At 34.0% G+C, this 22,943-nt stretch overlaps 2 protein-coding genes across 2 annotated transcripts; one reads left to right on the forward strand and one right to left on the reverse strand.

Annotated features, from left to right (window-relative positions):
• Positions 1-487: 487 nt before the first annotated feature.
• Positions 488-17,739, reverse strand: LOC132750883 (A disintegrin and metalloproteinase with thrombospondin motifs adt-2-like). The gene is made up of 17 exons (XM_060740947.1): positions 17,613-17,739; positions 16,472-16,571; positions 15,950-16,046; positions 15,386-15,463; positions 13,646-13,797; positions 13,292-13,329; positions 12,508-12,613; positions 11,757-11,909; positions 10,759-10,903; positions 10,160-10,276; positions 8,388-8,445; positions 7,491-7,765; positions 6,355-6,486; positions 5,938-5,989; positions 2,737-2,889; positions 2,042-2,179; positions 488-636 (listed from the first exon to the last, which is right to left on the reverse strand). The coding sequence occupies exons 1-17, from the start codon at positions 17,650-17,652 to the stop codon at positions 521-523; spliced, it is 1,950 nt and encodes a 649-aa protein (XP_060596930.1). The 5' UTR covers positions 17,653-17,739; the 3' UTR covers positions 488-520.
• A 1,225-nt stretch (positions 17,740-18,964) lies between these two features.
• On the forward strand, positions 18,965-22,239 carry LOC132750894 (17-beta-hydroxysteroid dehydrogenase 14-like). Its single transcript, XM_060740966.1, has 6 exons — positions 18,965-19,073; positions 19,793-19,831; positions 20,240-20,328; positions 21,019-21,085; positions 21,468-21,559; positions 22,021-22,239. Exons 1-6 carry the CDS (start codon positions 18,965-18,967, stop codon positions 22,237-22,239), a joined length of 615 nt encoding a protein of 204 aa, XP_060596949.1.
• Positions 22,240-22,943: the final 704 nt, after the last annotated feature.

A 22,943-nucleotide genomic window follows, 5' to 3' on the forward strand; every position in this document is an offset into this window, starting at 1 on the left:
TACGTATTTTTTCCTCATTATATGTTAAGTGTATGTTCAAATATATTATAGTCTTAGTCTTAACATGAAGTGTATGATGTGAATAAATTGTTAAAGTATAATGTACTACATTGTAGTTAAAACGTCATATTTGAGAGAAAAAATTTGTAACCAAAAGTTGTAGTAAGGCAACTGCTGTCTGTCATACAACCTGTTGTTTGTATGAACTATGATAAGCAGTTTCATTTCATCTTAGGTTTAAAATACATGTACTTGCATTGAGATTATATAATTATATAATACAGTTCCATTCCTATTTTATTTAAGATTTAATGCACAACAGTACATGTACCTCTATATACATGATATACTTGTCACAAGTAGAAAATTCAACTCAATATCAAGTCTGTTTTGTTGAAATATAAGCATATTTGCAACTCAAATTTCATGAATTTGCAGAAAGAGTTAATGTGTGGGATAGATTAAAAAATAATACTTCTCACTCTGCTTGGTTAAACAAAATTTATTTGATTTTAATTTTCTAGCCAATAAGAGTTACAGGGCTACATGTTTCACAACATTTCTGGGTAGTGTCTGCGCTGTAAGTGTGACATCTATATGACAAGCAGGCGTCCTGTCTATCTCCATACTCACAACCTGTAATACAGTGAGACAGGTCAATATTCACAACCTGTAATACAGACAGGTCAATACTCACAACCTGTAATACTGCGAGACAGGTCAATACTCACAACCTGTAATACTGCGAGACAGGTCCATACTCACAACCTGTAATACAGTGAGACAGGTCAATATTCACAACCTGTATTAATGCGAGACAGGTCAATACTCACAACCTGTAATACAGCGAGACAGGTCAATACTCACAACCTGTAATACAGTGAGACAGGTCAATACTCACAACCTGTAATACAGCGAGACAGGTCAATACTCACAACCTGTAATACAGGGAGACAGGTCAATACTCACAACCTGTAATACAGGAAGACAGGTCAATACTCACAACCTGTAATACAGGAAGACAGGTCAATACTCACAACCTGTAATACAGGGAGACAGGTCAATACTCACAACCTGTAATACAGCAAGACAGGTCAATACTCACAACCTGTAATACAGCAAGACAGGTCAATACTCACAACCTGTAATACAGGGAGACAGGTCAATTCTCACAACCTGTAATACAGTAAGACAGGTCAATACTCACAACCTGTAATACAGGCAGACAGGTCAATACTCACAACCTGTAATACAGGGAGACAGGTCAATACTCACAACCTGTAATACAGTGAGACAGATCAATACTCACAACCCGTAATACAGCAAGACAGGTCAATTCTCACAACCTGTAATACAGGGAGACAGGTTAATACTCACAACCTGTAATACAGGGAGACAGGTCAATTCTCACAACCTGTAATACAGGGAGACAGATCAATACTCACAACCTGTAATACAGGGAGACAGGTCAATACTCACAACCTGCAATACAGCAAGACAGGTCAATTCTCACAACCTGTAATACAAGGAGACAGATCAATACTCACAACCTGTAATACAAGGAGACAGGCCAATACTCAAAATCTGTAGTACAGGGAGAAAGTCAATATTCACAATTGTAATAAAGTGAGACACAACAATACACACAGCCTGTAATACAGTGACTACATCAATATTCACAACCTTTTATACAGTGACTACATCAGTATTCACAACCTGTATTACAGTGAGATAAATTTACACTGAAAACCTTTTATACAGTCAGACACGTCAATTCACACAACCTTTTATACAGTGAGATACATCAATTCTCATCGTCACCCTGTAATACTGGGAGACAGATCAATATGCACGACCTGTAACATATTGAGACATCACTTCCCTCAACCTGTAATACAGCAACACCTGTAAACTATGACACATTAATACTCACAAGGAATACCATTACAGTGTCAAAATAACATAACAGTTAAAAGAACTGTACAAAACCAAACGCAATGAGAAATAGATATATAATTTATAAGAAAGAGTAGTAACATACCAACATGGGCTGCATTCTTAAACTTGTTGCAAGATTCACAGCACAGATCTGTATTATGACCATAGTAACAATTACGTCTGTCAGCTGAATGGGCTATGTTCGATTGACACCAGTCGCTTTTATCTCCATATTCACATCCTGTAAAATATTTGAGCCGCGTCATGACAAAACCAACATAACGGGTTTGCGACCAGCATGGATCCAGACCAGCTGCGCATCCGCGCAGTCTGATCAGGATCCATGCTGTTCGCTATCAGTTTCTTTAATTGTTATAGGGTCTATACTGCGCGGGCTGGTCTGGATCCATGCTGGTTGCAAACACATTATGTTGGTTTTGTCGTGACGCGGCTCATTTACGTCCATGCATTTAAGGTGTGTATACTTATTACATGTATATAACATGCATATAGTAAATAACACATATATAAATAGGGCATTCTTTGACCAGTGGGAAAGGGGGCGGACTAAAATCCTGATTGTAGTTTTTATTCCTTCACTCAACGACGCTATCCAGCTTAGCTGGTTTGATTCTTAGTGTCGCATGTGCCTGGAATAATGCTCAAATGGGGGCATCTGAGTTCCCTCCTTCAATAGTTTATTTTGCAAATCCACCATATGATCTTCAGACTTAAAAACAAAAACTGAGAAAAGAAATCATGCTTAAGTTTGGCAAACTTTCGCATCTTTCCGTTTACCTCGCACATTTCTCTTCACGGAGTTACATGCATCACAGCATATCTTAGCAATGAAGTTGTCATAGCAACGCCAATGGTTCTCTGGTTGTTTAAATTCATCACATGTCATGCCGTATATTGCCACGCCTTTCTGATTACCCCACGGACAATTGTCTAAAAGAAACAGCAAATAATGACGTCGCATATTTGAATATAATGTATATAAGTTCTTACCATAAAATATTTCCTTGTGTACATGTGAATGTTTTAGGAAAAAGACTCGAATGGACTTAAGCATGCATGCTTATACATTATTAAAACACTACCTAGGTCCTATATTGCAGTGGAAAATAACTTTGATACCAAATCATGTATTTATAATTTTTTTGGTCTGAAATTTGTCGAGAAAATGTCACAATGGTACTTTAAGCTTTTGGTTAATTTATATTGGACCTTATACGCTGTTAGTTGATCAAGATAGTCTTGATCCTTAATCAAAATATAACCCACAGGCCACGCCTAATATCGCTTATGCCATGCTTATTCAAACTGGCTTAAATAAATAAGATTTATTGCATCTTGCCAATATAAAATATATATATAACAAGACTGAAAGAAATATTATAAAAAGTACAAATGAATTCCCGGTGAATTTTGATCTTGTAAGGTTGGCGTTAAGGTACCTAGTTCAGTAAACAAGTCTCATTCCTGATTAGGTAGTGTCAAATCATAAATTTTGTCAAATACGATTTTACGCACATTGTTTTATGTCGCATTTCCGTGGTATGTCAAAAAAGAACAAATTTCGTGGGCTTTTATATTCGTAGGCTGTCTGTTTTTAGCTCACCTTGCACAAAGTGCAGGTGAGCTTTTAGGATGGCCAACCAAATGGCGTCCGTCGTCTGTCGTCCGTCCACATTTTAATTATTCTAAGGACATCTTCTATGATACCGCAAGGCCAATGTTAATGAAACTTGGCAGGAATACTCTTTGTATGAAGCTTTATCAAGATTGTTCAAAGAATTCCATTTCATGCAGAACTCTGGTTGCCATGGCAACCGAAAGAAAAATCTTTAAATATCTTCTTTTAAAGAACCGTAAGAGCTAGAGCTTAGATATTTGGCATGAAACATCTTCTAATGAGTGTCTACCAAGTTTGTTCAAATAAAAGCCCTAGGGTCAAAATTGGCCTGGCCCCAGGGGGTCATTGATTTTCCCTATATGCATATAGTAAAAACTTAAAAAATCTTCTTTTAAAGAACCCAAAGAGCTAGAGCTTAGATATTTAGCATGAAACATCTTCTAGTGAGTGTCTACCAAGTTTGTTCAAATAAAAGCCCTGGGGTCAAAATTGGCCCCGGCCCGGGGGGTCATTGATTTTCCCTATATGCATATAGTAAAAACTTAAAAAATCTTCTTTTAAAGAACTGTAAAAGCTAGAGCTTAGATATTTGGCATGAAACATCTTCTAGTGAATGTCTACCAAGTTTGTTCAAATAAAAGCCCTAGGGTCAAAATTGGCCCCGCCCCAGGGGGTCATTGATTTTCCCTATATGCATATAGTAAAAACTTAAAAAATCTTCTTTTAAAGAACCCAAAGAGCTAGAGCTAAGATATTTAGCATGAAACATCTTCTAATGAGTGTCTACCAAGTTTGTTCAAATAAAAGCCCTGAGGTCAAAATTGGCCCTGCCCCAGGGGGTCATAGATTTTCTATATATGCATATAGTAAAAACTTAAAAAATCTTCTTTTAAAGAACCCAAAGAGCTAGAGCTAAGATATTTGACATGAAATATCTTCTAGTGAGTGTCTACCAAGTTTGTTCAAATAAAAGCCCTGGGGTCAAAATTGGCCCCGCCCCGGGGGGTCATTGATTTTCCCTATATGCATATAGTAAAAACTTAATAAATCTTCTTTTAAAGAACCGTAAGAGCTAGAGCTTAGATATTTGACATGAAACATCTTCTAGTGAATGTCTACCAAGTTTGTTCAATAATAAAGCCCTGGGGTCAAAATTGGCCCTGTCCCAGGGGGTCATAGATTTTCCCTATATGCATATAGTAAAAACTTAAAAAATCTTCTTTTAAAGAACCCAAAGAGCTAGAGCTAAGATATTTAGCATGAAACATCTTCTAATGAGTGTCTACCAAGTTTGTTCAAATAAAAGCCCTGGAGTCAAAATTGGCCCCGCCCCAGGGGGTCATTGATTTTCCCTATATGCATAAAGTAAAAACTTAAAAAACTTCTTTTAAAGAAATCAAAGAGCTAGAGCTAAGATATTTAGCATGAAACATGTTCTAATGGGTGTCTACCAAGTATGTTCAAATAAAAGCCCTGGGGTCAAAACTGGCCCGCCCCGGGGGTCATTGATTTCCTTATATGTGTATAGCAAAAACTTAAAAATCTTCTTTGAAAAAACCCAAATAGCTTGAGTTTAGATATTATACATGAAACATTTTTAAGTTAATATCTACAAAGTTTGTTCAAATAAAAGCCAGGGGGTCAAAACTGGCCCTGCCCCAGGGGTGTCATTGTTTTTAACACTATGTGTATAGTTAAAACTTAAAAAATCTTCTTTTAAAAAACCCAATGAGCTAGAACTTGGATGTTTAGCATGAAACATCTTCTTATGGGTGTCAACCAGATCTGTTCAAATAAAAGCCCTTGGGTAAAAATTGGCCCCGGGGGGGGGGGGGCTATATACGGGTGAGCGACCTCAGGGCCATCATGGCCCTCTTGTTTCCAAAAAAGTTAATAAAGGCAAATGAAGTAATTCAAAATTATTTTACAGTTACTGTAGATGAAATTAAATTTCGTTAGATCTTTAATGCGTGATCTGACCTATCTACGAAACATACGAAAATTAATGCTCAACAAAGTATAATGTGCGTTTTTGATACAAGTCTATCGGACATATAAATCTATGAGAAGCTACCTATTTGAACACACATACACAAACGCACGTGCGCACATGCACACACATATACTAGTATTATGTCAATGTGAGTCACTGTGTTTGCCCCTAACGGTACACCATAATTAAATATATGTGCACATATTCGTGATGTAATTTAGTCTTTTATAAATATCGCATTCTTTTTATTAAAGACAGGCTAACACTCGTTTCTAGAATTGGTAATTAGCTTTAAGTACATGCACTCCTTGCAAATGGTTGATAAATGCCATAATTTTAAAACATCACTTGAACATATTCAAATTACCTGGGACAGCTGGAGCAGCGCTATTATGAACACAAACACCATTTTGACACCACTGTAATAAGATAAAAATATATTATAGCGAGGTTAGAAAAGTGTAAAGTTTGCTTTGCGTTAATCACCATATGGTTCCATCTCAGAAATTCCTTAAACAGTTACTGATGTTTATAAAAGGGAAAGCGTCACGCACATCTTTGCTTTTAGATCCCAACCAAATGTATGTTTTTCTATATTTCTTTTGAATAACCTTGGGATCAAGGGTAAATCACTTGACTTTTAATACGAGTATTTGGTCCATTCAATGTTAACTATTCGCTTAACTCAAAAGAACACGATCGCTTCCACTCTCCTGTACTTAGCACACTGGTCAACGTATTCTAACTAGATTAAGTTACAAACCTTATAGATTTAGTAACAAACCTTTTGGTTACCACAAGATGTTCGGTCATCGGCCTTAGAAGAGAGACACCAATTGTCCCTGTTAGGATCGTGACATTGTAAATCCCAACAAACGGTGTCTTGGTAAGTTTTTCCACTGTACGATTTTGCTCCCTGAAAATATACGACAAATTTACAATCTTTAAACATGAACATTGCACATAATGTTACAATAGCTGATTTGGTACACTTTGCGCGTTGCGTTGTAGATAGCGACAACACAACCTATATCGTTATCGCCTTTTCGTCTTGTCGCTAGCGAAGCGCGACAATTGGCGCGTTGTCGTCCTGTCGCTAGCAAAGCACACTCAACGGCGAGATGTCGCGCGGCGCATGTTGCGATGTCGCCCTGCCGCTTGGCTAATAAGCCAATCCTTCGATTTAAACCGAGCGACAATGTGACAACACGCCGTACACAACGCCCCGTTTGGCGCTTTGTCATGCTGTCGCTAGCAATAACAAGACACATAAAAGCGTTCCAAATCAGCAACCATACATGTATACTGTACACAATGCAAGCAAATATGTAAGGTTAATGTCGATAAAAATTGTGAATGATTTTTTTTTCAATTTATGCCAGCTAATACAATAAATGTAATGGCTAAAGATCGAAACGTATTTATCAAGTAGAGCTATAAAAGAAAACAATTATAGCCCATTTAAAGCGACCAAAAAAGTAAATAAAAAAGAAATTAAACGTTCCTTATGATGGTATGTAATTGCCAACAATATACAGCGACGATTTTCTTCAGACTTCATTCTGAAGGCTTAATTATCACTTAACATTTGGCTAATCCATTACCTTTGTTGTTTTGTAAAATTCTAAAATAATTAAATAGTTAAATTTCAATGTAGGGCAACACTACTGAATAAATTTAAATTCAACTGGGTAAGTGTTGAGATAAAATGAATTCTTCTACTGATTATGCACTATGCTAGCCGACATATTGGTATTTTGTCAAATAATGACGTCACAATGGAAACCCCCCTATCACTCGACAAAATGTTCTAAATGTGGTCTTAAGAAAACTGACGGCGAGAGCGTTTTTATTACGCAACAGCTACTGATCAACTACTATTGTATGTAATATTGAAAATGAATAAAATATGTGTTTCACCCTGCACATAAACGATCCAGTTCCATGTTTTGCAGCACACTGTCTGTCAATGTCAGTACCCGATGTGGTTCCCGGTGCCGAGGTCACTGGTGCCGATGTCACGTGGCCGGAGGTAACCGGATGTGATGTCACACCATGATGTGTAGTTGAACAAGAGTAGCAGCACTTGCGTTTGACAGAACTATGACTGCAGTCACTATGGTGACTGGTTCCTATTTGTTGACAGGTTCGTCCATTGTAAACAACGCCCGGTTGGTCTCCGGCTACACAAGCATCTGAAAAAAAAGAGCAAGCAGCTAGCCTTTAAACTCAATAGATATAAACAAAACACATTCTGCATAGATTCTACTAACGTAACTTAATACATTTTATTCTTAAGTCATTTGTTGTGCTTAAGAATATTAAGAGTCATGAGTAAGAGTCTTACAACAAGATGCACTTTTTTGTCTTTTTGCTGTGATGCCATCCCGATAAAGGGACCATTTATGAGAAATGCGTAATACCCATTACAAAATACGGTACCAGATCAGCAAATTGTCTGTTGGAGAATTGCTTTAAAAAGATATATATAAATGTAATTTTAAACTGCTTTACAAATTTTAATTTATAGATTACTTGTAAACAATTCAATTCAAATTTTATTTAGCCCTATTCACAACATTTCACTTCGGGGGAATACTGAAACATAATAAATAATGTAACTACAATGTAAATTATATATTATATTATTCACGGTGTTTCTAAATAGAAAAAGCTGATTTTATTTGATTTACTGATAGAGATTATAATCTTCCTTTATTTATTATTGTATGTCCACCATCTTTAGGAAGGATGTCCAAAATAACATTGCTCGGTTTGTGGTCATTTATCTATTTTTGTATGTAACAATGTTATTACCATCTATGTTCTTTAATTGACTGGCAGAGTTGGTTACACACACGTCTGACATGCACCACTGTTGTAAAAAAACACGAAAAGAATTGGACAAAAACAAAAAAAAAAACAACATTACATCTATACATATGTATATCGAACGAATCGAAATGAAATTGTCAGAATGAATCTATCTTTTGTCGAAGTTCAGACTAAATACTAGCTGAAATGTGAAGTACCATATTTAGGCGTATTTTAATTTAAGATCGTAATTTATTTGCTGGTAACTAGGAAGAACAAGCGCTTTAGCAGTCATGTTTTGCAGAATGTTACACAGTCAAACACTTTAATGAAATCTTATTACATTCAAGATTTAATTTTAAAAAAAGTATATGTATGATCAGTGTAGATATTAGTTATTACAAAATGTAGTATGACATCAGAGTAAGAAGACCCTTTTCTGTTTTCTGTTCACTACTTTACTAAACGGTGTCGCAGACCCTGACCTTGAATGACTGATGTCACACGCAATCAGTAACATGTCGTGTTTTTTTAAGGTGATTCCGCTTTGCCAGCCATGTTTGTTTTCGCCAAGACTTTGTCTGTCCAAAGTGAAAGTAGGCCAAAATTCATATAATAACAAAGCTCTCAATGTAAAATGATGAGCCATTTGCATGTACACTTCCAGTTCTATGTTTTAAGGACTATTTTAAACAAAAATATAAATGATAACAATCAGAAAATTTACCTTGAATGTGCTAAATTTCTGAAGACCAAGAACAATCTGTTGTTAAGGTTTATGCACATTTCATGAATGGCAAAATCCATTTTAAAGTCAGTTTTCGTGCAGACAAATGCTATGTTTTGCAGAAAACACTGACAAACTTGCAAAAACTTAAATCTTAGGAAACTAGTTTATCTGACTTTGAAAAAACATGGCCTCCATGTCATGCGAAATAAGTAGTACCATGAAAATAAAAATAATTTACCTATTTCTTCTGAACATGACAAACAGACACACTTCACTGTTACACAATAAAAAGTTTAGATTTTAAAGTCTGATTGTGTTTTCATTTTAATTGTAGTTCATAAGGCTATAAATGGTGATTGTCTCCTTGCACTACTTTTTATAAAAAATAATGGAGGCCATGTGCTTAGAAGGACATGAGATACTGATTTATTTGGAATTAATTTTTGAAAGATTTTTGTATTTGCTGCAAAAATAGCATTTGTTGACACTAAAGCAGACTTTAAAATGGATTTCGCCATTCATGAAATGTGCATAAAACTTAACAACAGATTGTTCTTGGTCTTCAGAAATGTAGCACTTTCAAGGTAAATATTCTTATTGATATCATTTTTATTTTGGTTGATAATAGTCCTTAAAACATAAACCTGGAAGTGTACTTTCAAATGGTTCACTATTTTACATCGTGAGCTTTGTTATTATATGAATTTGGGCCTACTTTCACTTTGGACAGACTAAGTGAAAACAAACATGGCTGACAAAGCGGAATCACCTTAATCTTATTACAAATATAGCGTTCAAAGGAATTTCTTTTCAAGATATTTTTAACTATTAAGGCTTCGAAAAAATCCTGCAAACTTTGTCACGATTCCAAAAAAAAACAACATCTATTTTAAAAGCGTTTATTTAAATTTGACATGATTATTGTTGCTCTAGCTAATACAGGCGCTTATCCTATTTTTACAACTAACAGAAAGGGACGGAAGATGCCGAATCATGTCGAACTTTTACACGGCTGACGAAATAGATAAAAGGTGTTCTACAGAACCTTGCCAGTACCACATGGACTTCCATCACCTCCATCAAGATAGTAACACGCTCGTTTCTTTGGATCGTAACAGAACATCTTCAAACACACGTTGTCATAGCTACCGTGATACTGATCCTAGGGTAATAAAATGTTTCTTTTTTTCAATCAAGCTGTAACTTATTTCGTTTGTGTTGGTTTAAAATACCCCACCCACCAATTAAGACACGTGATGATTTTGCACAAGCAATGAGGGAAAAGGCAACAACATTAAAAAGGTGAAAGTTACAGACTCGGTTTGAATAAGTCTGTTCTCGAATGATAATTCAAGGTGCAACATGCACCCCTCGCACCGTCTAAAAAGTATTCAATTTTAAAACAAAAAATATTGGAGTATAACAATGTATTGTTTTCTTGCAAGCAATCTGGGCAGTACCCTCACTGCACGATTCATTGCGACATTGGCAAAGCTATAGTACGTAAGATATGAACTGATTTGGTCAGTTTTAAATGGATTGAAATCGAATAAATAAGAATGTTGTAGATCATATAACCAATTTCAAGAAGAATAACACGTTTTGACTTAATGAAACTGACGTACGTAGAATTATTGTTCATACCCTGCAGAGATACGAAGTAGGGCCATAATGGATTTGACATTGTTCATCCCATGTGTATACTTGACCGTACCATTCATGTGTCGCAGTTGCCACGTGTGTATCTGGGTGATTGTTGTCGATAACTTTCATGCAGTTCGTATGGTTCCTGAAATATCATACACTAGCTAGCTCCCTAACACCGGCTGATTGACATCAGGGCAAAATGAGAGAACATTTTGTATACAGAAATAGTGACCGTACATAGTGTGCCTCCAGACTCCCGTTATTAATTTCAAGCCAGTGGTTTGTTTCATTTTGATTAAATATATATCTTTAAGCTCAATTGAGAAATAATTCTTTGCAACTAATACCAATCACTTTTGGCACCACTTCCGGGAACAAACTAGAACTGGTGTCGTATGAAGAAACATGGTAATGTCTACAGTAGGACACGAATTTCCGTTCACTGGGTTTAGGACCCGAAATCTTACCACGGGAACACTGCCTCCACACAGGCACTGATGTATATAGAATACATATGTTTTCACAACGTATTACTGACAATTACAACCAATTTACTCCATCTTATATATTTGTTACGTATTCTGAAGATATGATGTCAAAGTATTATATTTATTTATTTAAAGTGCATTATTATGTTGTTACACGCTTGTCTTTTACGGTGAAATTACTGTTTCTTTCTGTGTAATGGAACACAGCTAAGCAACATTCCGATAACAAGCGAAATCATGTGACTGAATTTTAAAGGGACTCAACTGAGGTTTACTGGATATATTTTCTGTTGGTCTTAGAATATTAATATTACTATAAATATCGATTTTCAATTTTATTTCTGTATCATGATTTCCAATGTCGTTTGAAAGTGCTCTATTTGATCCATGAAAAAGTTTCATTTTTTCGTTTTAGGCAACAGTAGATTTTCTTTAACTCTTTTATACCTTTAGGTATATAACAAATGATACACATTTATGTCAAAATGAAGAAAGATATCAACACACCTGTTTAAATTCATTAGGTAGCCCCAAATAGACGTCAGTGAACAATCAGAGAAAAACCATTTCTTTTTGTTGGCTAGAATAAAACCGGCCTCCATGGCATACCCGGCACCAGTTGGGCACGAGTTTCCGTCTCCGTCATGTTGACACCCAAGGCTATAAATTTACACATAAAAGAACAAAACATACATTTAAAAACATTTGTACAGTAAATTGTAGATAGGTTCCGTTTTGTGTTTACAAATAAACTTTTTAATTATACAAAGTATTTATGACATCCTTTTATAAATGGAGAAAATGTTAATGGAAAACGGTATGTCCCCTTGCGGCTGAGGGGTTGCTTTTACGGGTTGAGACATCAGAATTGCAGCCACTGTTTAACCTCGTAAGAGGCGACTTAAATTGATTTGAATTAGGTCTATCCATCTCTAAGCTCCAGCAGATGAGGTAGTTTTGACCCCTGGTGTAGCTTAAAGTTTGTAGCACTAAAAGTATCTTTCCTGTTCCGGCGCCTTACGACCTAAATATTGTTGTTGCGCCATAAAACGAAACAAACAAAAAGAGCGTTGTTTCAATGGCATCGCGCCTATTATTTTTTCATTTCTGCTAAAGGCAGTCTGTCTAATGTCTTTCCTCTGTCGCTGCGGCTTCGTATCACTATTGAAGTTGTTTGTGTGAGAAAACAGGTTAGTTCTAGCAAAGCTTACGTATGTTTACAAAAAAAAAGAGAAAAACATCAATGCGTGATATTTACCTATGGCCTATTTCGTGGGCAATCAGTTGGGCGGTGTAGAAGTCTTCGTTGTCTTGTACTATTGAGACACTTTTGGCCTTACATTCTGCGTCAGTGTACGCATACCCTGTAAAACAAAAACAGTTGATACATTGTGCGTCAGTGTACGCATACCCTGTAAAAACACTTGATACATTCTGCGTCAGTGTACGCATACCCTGTAAAACAAAAACATTTGATACATTCTGCGTCAGTGTACGCATACCCTGTAAAACAAAAACATTTGATACATTCTGCGTCAGTGTACGCATACCCTGTAAAACAAAAACATTTGATACATTCTGCGTCAGTGTACGCATACCCTGTAAACAAAAACATTTGATACATTCTGCGTCATTGAACGCATCAACAGTTAACACGAATACATTCTGCGTCAGTGAACGAAGAAGAATACATTTTGCACCAGTGAATAATTATAAGAATGTATTCTGCGTCAGTGGATGCATACCCAGCAACACAAAATTACATTCTGCGCTAGTGAACGCATGAACTGTAAAACACGAATACATACATTGCGTCAGTGAACGCATAAACTGTTAAACATAAATGCATTCTGCGTCAGTGAATACATACCCTGTAAAACACGAAAACATACTGTGTCAGTGAAGCATAAACTGTAAAACACGAATACATCCCTGTCTTAAAGGCAATACTTGTCAAACTTACAAGCAAATTATTAAACACCATTTAAATAAAGGTTGACAAATAAAAAAAAACATAAAAAAAATCAGTAACGATTCCTTACCTGAGAATGTAGATCCTCCACCATGGTACAAAGGATACCTTAAAATCATTTTTAAGTCATAAATATCAAATGCTGGTCATAAAACATAGCGCATATAATGTTTTTGATTTGAAAACAAATTGATTGTCAGCATATCTACTTCTTTTTAATTATTGTAATAAGATGTAGGTCTTAATTTTGATCTAAGACTATGCTGAAATAAGTACACACGATAGCCTCTGTGATGCAGATATCAGAGATTAGTTACGAAGGCAGCCAAACGCAAACGGTCCAATAAAAGATAGATACTTTAATAATATAAAGCTGAAATGAATTGTGGTATTTTCTTTTAAAGATATAAAGTGAAACATATACTTTGTTAGAATCATGGCGTGGTCATGAGGTATTGTTTTCTGAAGATCTACAGACTTTGGTTGAAATATAGGTAAAACCCTGGTCGGATCCACGTCATAAGTTGACCCTGCTGGTACCTTAACTGTTTCCGTCCATGGTGAGCTAGACGGTGTCTGGGGGTATAAAATAGCCATACTTTAATTTTACATCGTACATACATACTAACAATAAAAACTATCCATCGCTTAACACACTCAATTATATTGAATTCACGTTATTTTTCAGTATTTTTTCTGTTAAAAGAGCAATACTTTTTATAACAAATAAAGCGACAAAATATATTGCAATCATTCAATGACAAAATAGTTGTCCTTGTAATACAATTATAAATAATACAAAATGTTATTTAGCAAAATAGTTCCGCTTGAGACATACGTAATTGCCTCAGCAAAGTTGTTGTGCTTATGGAAACAAAAGAAACGACACAACAGTCGTGCATTGCAATAAGATCTACATCTACATTGGTACAATGTATTGCTTTTTTCTCCAAATTATAATATATTTCCATGAATGTATAAATACTACAATATAAATAATGACATGGCAAAATAGCTACATTTGTAAAGGAATTTAAAGTCAATATTTTTTTCTTAATTAATAATCATTATATCATGAGAAAAAGATCTTCTTGTCAACATACATATACTGAAATACTAACACAATTTATACCTATGGCAAATCCCCTTTAAAACAAATACATGTAATATGAATTGCTCTATTTCTTAAAAAGCTACATAATATAATGCGAGGAGACCCTTCAGGTAAATATGAAAAACAGTTTGAGATGAAATAATTTGCGGTAGGAAAATAGGTCTTCCTTTAAAAATTTCATTTCAAAAACTTTTGCCATGGCAAAATTGTAATTCTTGTAATTTAAGAGATGATAAAAGCATTGACTGTAAAAAAATCTTTTATCATGGCAAAATTGCTCTTTTATCATAAAGTAATATAGCGATTTAATATTTTTCCCATGGCAAAATAGCTCTTCTTGTTAATTAAAAAAATGCTCCTACACTTATTTTTGCCTTGGTTAATTAGTTCCACGTGTAAAGGAAAAAACCCCAGATAAATCTGATATTGCCATGGTAAGATGACTTTATCAGAAAATATACATTTAAAATATACATTTGATAACATGACAAAACAGGTTTACTTGCAAAGCAAGATACATATATAATGTATCCCTCGGCATACTCTATCGCCATGATAAAATAACATTGCTTATGAATATCCATATTATTCAACACAATTATTGCAATGGAAAATTAACTTTCTTGTAAAAATATCCATTATATTCGACACAATTTAATGCCCTGGCAAATAACTTTATTTTTGAACACAATTTATAGCACGTCCGTTTATATTTACTCTGCATTATTAATTCTTAAAGGAGACTAAACATGACATTATGTTTTTTTAGGTCGAGGAACAGCAAAAGTCACTTTTGCACTTTTTTGACGTCATAGCACATCATTTGACGTGGAATGTGACGTCGTAGCATAGCCATTGTAACGTTAAATTTTATGTTTTTTTTTGTTTTGTTTTTTTGTTGTTTTTTTGAAAGATAGGTTTAAAGTACTTAGGATTATTCTCTGTAGTTTCCTGTAAATGCTACTTGAAACAGAAAACAATTGTTGGAAACGATTACAAAAACAAAGATAATTACATAGACATGAAAGGAATTGAACTTAAAGAACTTACGGTCATGACGAGGACGTCAACAAGCTTGATGTCTATGTATATACTGTGCAACTCGAGACTTCTGTACACATTATTACTCTAGATGAAAAGAAAAGGAAACTCATTTATTATAGCGTTAATATCGAGAATGAAAGTTTGTAAATCCTACACTAAAAAATAATTCCTTTATCTCGAAACGATTTTAGATGTGACTTATTTCTAATCAACCACTTTTATGTCCATACGGCCGACAAATTACCTCAGTTTTAAAATATGTAGTGACAATATTTATTATCATCGAGGTATTTTAATATGTTTTACATGCACGAAATTTTAATTTATTACCTATGTAAGCTGGGGCATTAAAACAGAAATATATTCAGAAATAGTTTTGTTTAGAAATGAATTAAAAATCAATTGAAAATCGTATCTTTTTTTTGCGCCCCATTTAAGTGAAAAACGTTGCAACGATTTTCTAGTTTGGGTCATTTTTCACAAAACGAGTAATTATTTCCAGTCCCGTCATAACAAAAAAACCTCAGTGGAGTCCCTTTAAAGTTTGAAAAGGGAACGATAAATACTAACTGAATGTATGAGAGCCGCAGCATACTGTTTCACTTTCTCGGTAGCCTCGTTTACACGTTGAGAATGTGACAACGAGGCTGACGTCAGTTGGTACCACCTTCATGACGTAATTCAAAATTATAAAATATATCATTAAATATATATACATCAATAAAGCAAACAAAGATCTTAGTTATATTTGTACATGTATAACAAAAATATAGAAAATAAAGTGTGACTCAAAGATTGGTGAGTAATAGATCATGGTTCTTGTAATACATCGATTTTCATTGGATAATCGTGATGTTTATATCTTTCATATACACGGCTACAGCAAATTTATTAATCAACTGTGAAGTATTCCAAATACGTGAAAAGTAATCTGGTATTATATTATCTGTTAACTTATAAAATACAATGCACGTTATTTTTTATTTAGACGAAAAAAAAGGAAAACAACAAACAAGTATTGTATGCAAAATGAATCAAGAAATATCAACAGTTTAAGATTTTAACCAATTGGCAATTGCAGACGACACTTACTTGTTGAATTCACTATAATCAGCAACGATGAGCAGTTCTATGGTAAATCTGTACACGCCACGTTCAGTCTTAAATGAAGTTGCAGAATGTACTGCATAACCTTGGTAAAAAATTAACCAAATCTAGAATTTAGATGTATAATAAAGCCTACCCGAATATTTATTTATTTTATAACGTAGGTTTAAAATGATCTATAATATAGTTTCTATATTCCATAACAGAGTCCTATAATCTATAATTGAGTTTCTATATTCTATAACGCAGCCATATAATCTATAATTGAGTTTCTACATTCCATAACAGAGTCTGAGTTTGTATATTCCATAACAGAGTCCTATAATCTATAAAAGAGTTTGTATATTCCATAACAGAGTCCTATAATCTATAAAAGAGTTTCTGTATTCCATAACAGAGTCCTACAATCTATAATTGAGTTTCTATATTCCATAACAGAGTCCTACAATCTATAATTGAGTTTCTATATTCCATAACAGAGTCCTACAATCTATAATTGAGTTTCTATATTCCATAACAGAGTCCTATAATCTATAATTGAGTTTCTATATTCCATAACAGAGTCCTTTAATCTATTATTGAGTTTCTATATTCCATAACAGAGTCCTATAATCTATAATTGAGTTTCTATATTCTATAACGCAGCTATATAATCTATAATTGAGTTTCTATATTCCATAACAGAGTCCTATAATATATAATTGAGTTTCTATATTAACATAATTGAGTCATATAATCTATAATTGAGTTTGTTTATTCCATAACAGAGTCCTATAATCTATAATTGAGTTTCTATATTAACATAACACAAATTCAGATTCCTATAATCTATAATTGAGTTTCTATATTAACATAACAGAGTCCTATAATCTATAATTGAGTTTCTATATTCCATAACAGAATCCTATAATCTATAACTGAGTTTCTATATTCCATAACAGAGTCCTATAATCTATAATTGAGTTTCTAAATATATTCTATAACACAGTCATTTAACCTATATTCTATAACATAGTGATTATGAAGATTTAATGCACGAAAAACGGTGCATAAACCCTGAAATATGTAAGCATACATCTTTTAACATCTATATGTGTATAAAATAATATTTTGTATACTTTCTCACCAATTAAAAGAACTGATATAAATTCCGTTAAAAGTTTCATGGTCCTAGTATTAGGCACTAGCTCTGTCCAAATAAGAAAAAAATAAGGTCAAATTCTTATCTTCTCGACCAATTTGGAATACTATCCTTATTTAATTTAAGTTATCTAAAAGCGACATGCCGCAAGATGAGTAGGCCCATACATACATTTTTCCAAACTGAAACCAAAAAAGAGTACAAGACATGCTAAAGGTATTCACAGGCACTCAAATCAAGCTAAAATGACAGTTAATGAATGTCTGTATAAATTATATTTTGGGTTTGAAGCGTAAATATATCTTTATATGTTTCACGAAATTTAGACGCCGACAGAATTACCTAGTATTTTTAAAACTAGTCATGTGATTCGAACAAACCCTGGAAGTTACAATATCAGATATTGTGGATATTGTATGATTGAAACAAACCTAAATCATTCATTTGACATGTTCTTAAAGGGTCATATTAGGAAACCATCATTTCATTTTAATGTCTGGTGTATTCGTTTTGAGGACATTTACAGGATAATGAATGGAACAAAAATCGAAGGAATGAAATTTTGTCTATATTCAAAAATCTACGTGATAATGTATTTGCATATTTTATGTAAGGTAATGGATTGATTTACTTTGTACACTGTTTTCAACCTTCTTTTTCTTCCAGTGTAATTTCTATAATTTTCACCTGTTGGTACGTTTCAGGCTGGTAAAAAAATGACAATGTTTTCTAAATATATATATATTTTTTTGTGTGTGGCATTTTTCACTTTACATGTACACAGAAAAACTACGAATTAACAAATCCAATATAAAAAGATAAAACATAATTAAAAGAAATATATATAATAATTGCATTATTTTCATTTGTGTATACGTAATTTTGGTCGTATTTAATGAATTGTTGTCATCTTATGGGTAAAAATTGTAAATCAACAGTTACAGAAATTTATCAATGTTCGTAACTTTATCTTTCTTAATTAAAGAATCTTTTGTCATTTCTATATAACGTGTTCTGTATTTTATTTGAACTTTTTAATTATAATATAATTATCTAGAAATACACATACTTGATATGTCTAGCTAGACAATGTCATTTAGACATCTGCTCCATATAAAGTTCACCTTCGACACGGTGGTGTTGACTTATGGATGAATATAAACATGACCTTGGCTCACTTGAGGTCAATGGAAATGATAAAAAAGCAAACATAGCTGAACTTGAACAAATGCTCGAGATGAAATAAGGTTAAGATTATTTACAGCAATCGAATGGTCGGTCACCTGGAAGTGTTTTGGTAGCTTTATTAGTAGAAAAAAACGTGAATAACGTGAAAAATGTCACAAGCTGGAGATCGTTGTTTAAAAAACTTAAGATTCGAGAATAAAGTTGCCGTGGTTACAGGGGGATGTTGTGGAGTAGGTCGCGGCTGCGTCGATGTTTTAGGTAAAACATATTATTAAATGTTTGTCAGCGGTTAATAGTAATAATCAGTTAAATATAAAACTGATATTTCACTGTTTGAAACAGTGAAATTATAAATTTGATATCTATCACTGATTTGAATTGAAGCCCGTTACGTTGTTTCATTAAAATTCCATCGTGCAAAATACTGGAAATCAACTTAATGACGTGGCGTCGTAAATGACGTCACTTTGTGTTATTATTTGGCTCGATTTTTCATTAAGCATTATCAGGTTATTTAAAATGTCCTTTTAAACGTTTCTTTGCATATAATAAAAAGAAAAATTGTTTAGTTTAGTGTAAGATCGAAATATGTTTCATCTCGTGAACACCAAAAGTTATCCTTTTGATGCTCATTTGGTGAAATATATTCCGATCTTACACCGAACTTATCAAATATCCTCTATATAACTGTTTTCACAAAAGATCTCATTTTACAACTAACAGTATTTAAATAAGACATAGGCTTGAATTACAGTAAAAATATCATCCCGAGGAAAAGATTGTAACACTAGGCGTTAGCGAGGGATGATATTTTTGCTGTTAGTCACAAAACTATGTGTTATAACATATGAAAAGAAAGGAATAAATAGTGAATAAAATATACTTATCATTCATCATTCGATCCTGTTATTATTAATCCCGAACCACTCATAGGCACCGTTTATATGACGTCACGTGATTTTGTCTTTTATTTTCAGTCGAGGAAGGTGGAAAAGTTGCTGTGTTAGATACAAATGGTATGCGTTATAATTCATTAGATGTGTGTATGGATGGATGGATGGATGAAGGGATCGATGGATGAATGGATGGATGGATGGATAAGTGGGACGGTTGGTGGTTGGGACGTTTGGATGGTTGGATGGATAAGTGGGTGGTTTGGTGGGTGGGGTGGATGGATGGATGAGTGGGTGGTTGGGTGGATGGATGGATAAGTGGGTGGTTTGGTGGGTGGATGGATGGATGGGTGAGTGGGTGGTTTGGTGGATGGATGGATAGACGGATGGACGGACGGATGGAATGCTTGATTGATTGATGAATCATTGATTATATTAATGAAAAATAAACGTAATGATTGATTTATTGCAAGATTAAATCTTGAGATTACTCGCATTTGTTTATTTAATACTATTATTTCTTTATCATAGATGAAGTAGGGATGTCACTGACCTCAGATAACCTGCCCGGTGAAATATATTTCATACATTGTGATATGAACAAAGAAGGAGATATACAAGTAAGTTCATATCAGCTATAGAATAGATAAACCTATCTCATCTCAACTAACCTTTAGTCTGGTCACATATACTTAGAGATATGGTATATTTAAAGAAACATGCCGGCGCTTAATCTAAACCTGTTAGCTGTTAAAGGCACATTATGTCCCAGAAATGTATTTATGTCTGTTCTCAAAAAAACTTTTATTAAGTTCCAGTGGTCTGTTACAGTTTCAAAAATTTACGAACTGGGATATTTTCTGAACCATTTTTGCTAAAAATAATTTCCAGAGGCCCTAACCCAAACAATATCTCCTGGAAATTTCCGCGTGTCATGGCCATTTTTGTTAACCGCGATTCGTTCTTTGTCTATATAAAGTGTATAAAAAACAACAAATTCTAGAGCCAGCCGTTAAAACACCCTTTGTCTGATTCTGTTGCAAATTCGTTTTTGTAGCATTTTGGAAAGTCTTCTTTGTACAAAATGAGCACCAAAACCCTAACCGTCAGATTTCCGCATGGCATGGCCATTTTCGCGAACTGCGATTTGTTCTTTGTCTAAATTAAGTGCATGAAATTTCGTAAAAAAAGCACCATATCCTAAAACCAACCGTATTAAAAATAAAACAAAAGTTTAAGAAAAGTTAAAAAAAAGCATTTCTGAGGCATAACGGGCCTTTAAATAACTTGGTCACATATTTGCCTTGCAGAGTGCTATTGAAAAGGTGATAAAGAAATATGGTCACATAGACTGCTTGGTAAATAATGTTGGAACACGTAAGTCTTTACTAGCCTTAGCCTCTCCACACTTCTTGCATATCTCTTAAGCAATAATATAAATCAACAGGTTTTGCTAGCAGTGCAATTTTATGATACTATTCTCAACAAATCAAAACGCCAGACGCTTTGAACAATGTTATGTAATGCGAGTTATAAATTTATTTTGTTTTTTTTTGTAATCCAGGTTTTTTTAAAACTAAATGTGATAAGTTATGAAAGCCTGGTAAAGTTGTTATTTTGTGTAAATCATGTTGTGTTGCCACGAGACTCAGTATTTTTATGTTCAAATACGAGACTCAGTATTTTTATGTTCAAATTAATGGACCTATTTTATTTTAAATGTTCATGTTATTTAATCGCAAGATATCATCTTTTTAAGATCCTGGAAGAAATTCGATTGACAATCTCACCGTGCAAGGGTTTAGAGATTTACTCGACACTAATCTTGTCAGCTATTTTGCAGCAAGTAAGGTTAGGCGATGCTAAATTTGTAAATTTTTCATCGTGCAAATACTTTTTTATAAGTGTGTGTGCTTTTGTTCCTGTTTGTTTTGCTCACCTGACCGATTGGTTCTTTTTTTAGAGAAGTACAATCCCGTCATGCATTATGGAATCATGGCAACTGAATACTAGAAGGGCAATATGCACTTGGGTTGTAGGGGCGAGGGTGGTGGCCGGTCTTGAATTCCTATTGGCAAAATAATAGTTATTATCACTGCATGAATTTAAAAAGTTGTGTATTTTACTGCTATAATTTGATCATATAATAAGTTAAGAAAATATCGCTAAAAGTTGCGGGAATGTCACCAAAACTGATTCATCACATAAAAAGCCACAATCAGCAAAGTCGTTCTTTTATTTCATTTCCTATTCTTTTCTACATCACCATATCCCAAAGTTGATGCGGCTAAACACTTACGTCTTGTTTTCAGTATGCTTTGCTTTATTTACGCAAGACAAAGGGTTGTATTGTTAATATTGGAAGTATTGGTTCATCAGCAGCTGCATTTGGGATGCCGTCTTATTGTGCTTCAAAGGTAGGTATAGATTCTTACCGCTTTCTGGATAAATCCTCTAAATATCACTACCACCGTAACGTTGGTTACATTCCAATATTTGATATCGTGTTATCAAATGATGTCCAAAAATAGATTCACCTGCTTAAATATATATTACACTTCCTAGGAGTATCCATATCCAAAAAGGCTCCCTGCAAAACCATCATGGTGTGCGCCCCAAATTTTAAAGGTCACACTATCAACAACAAATTCTTGACCGCTCTCTTTGACCCATATGCGAGATAAACCTGTTAATTTGGTCAAATATTTCTCTTCGTGAGATGGATAATGAAAGTAAGCTAAACATTATTGTTTGTCTGTCTGTGTGTCTGTCTGTCGTTCTTCAGGCTGTCGGCATGTTGGTGAAACGTTGAAACCATGTGTTTATAAGTCGCCGGTATAAACCGGCGACTATATTTGTAACAGTTTAATATTTTACCTATGGTAGGAGAAGGCATTAATTTTTGTAAATAAAAGCATAACAATTACTGAACAATTAAAGACTACAATTGTTTTCAGTAATATCAAAAATTCAAACATACAATAATGTTGCTAAATGAAATGAAATATTCAAATATTGACATCGTAAAAAGCAACATTACAATATTTATAAAATGAATTAATGACGTATCCCTATGGACCAGTCATTGAATGTAGGGATGCTTTTACTTCTTTTTTTTAAGTGTCAAGCGTTGCTATTTTATGATAAATAAATCATGCATGATATTTGAAATGACACTTTTAAATTATCTGGTTGTTTGTATCTTATGAGACCTATTCTATTTTTTATCTTATTT

The sequence above is a fragment of the Ruditapes philippinarum genome, unplaced genomic scaffold, assembly GCF_026571515.1.
Source record: "Ruditapes philippinarum isolate M1 unplaced genomic scaffold, ASM2657151v2 ctg1086_1_1_1_1, whole genome shotgun sequence".
In the NCBI taxonomy this organism is placed as follows: Eukaryota; Metazoa; Mollusca; class Bivalvia; order Venerida; family Veneridae; genus Ruditapes; species Ruditapes philippinarum.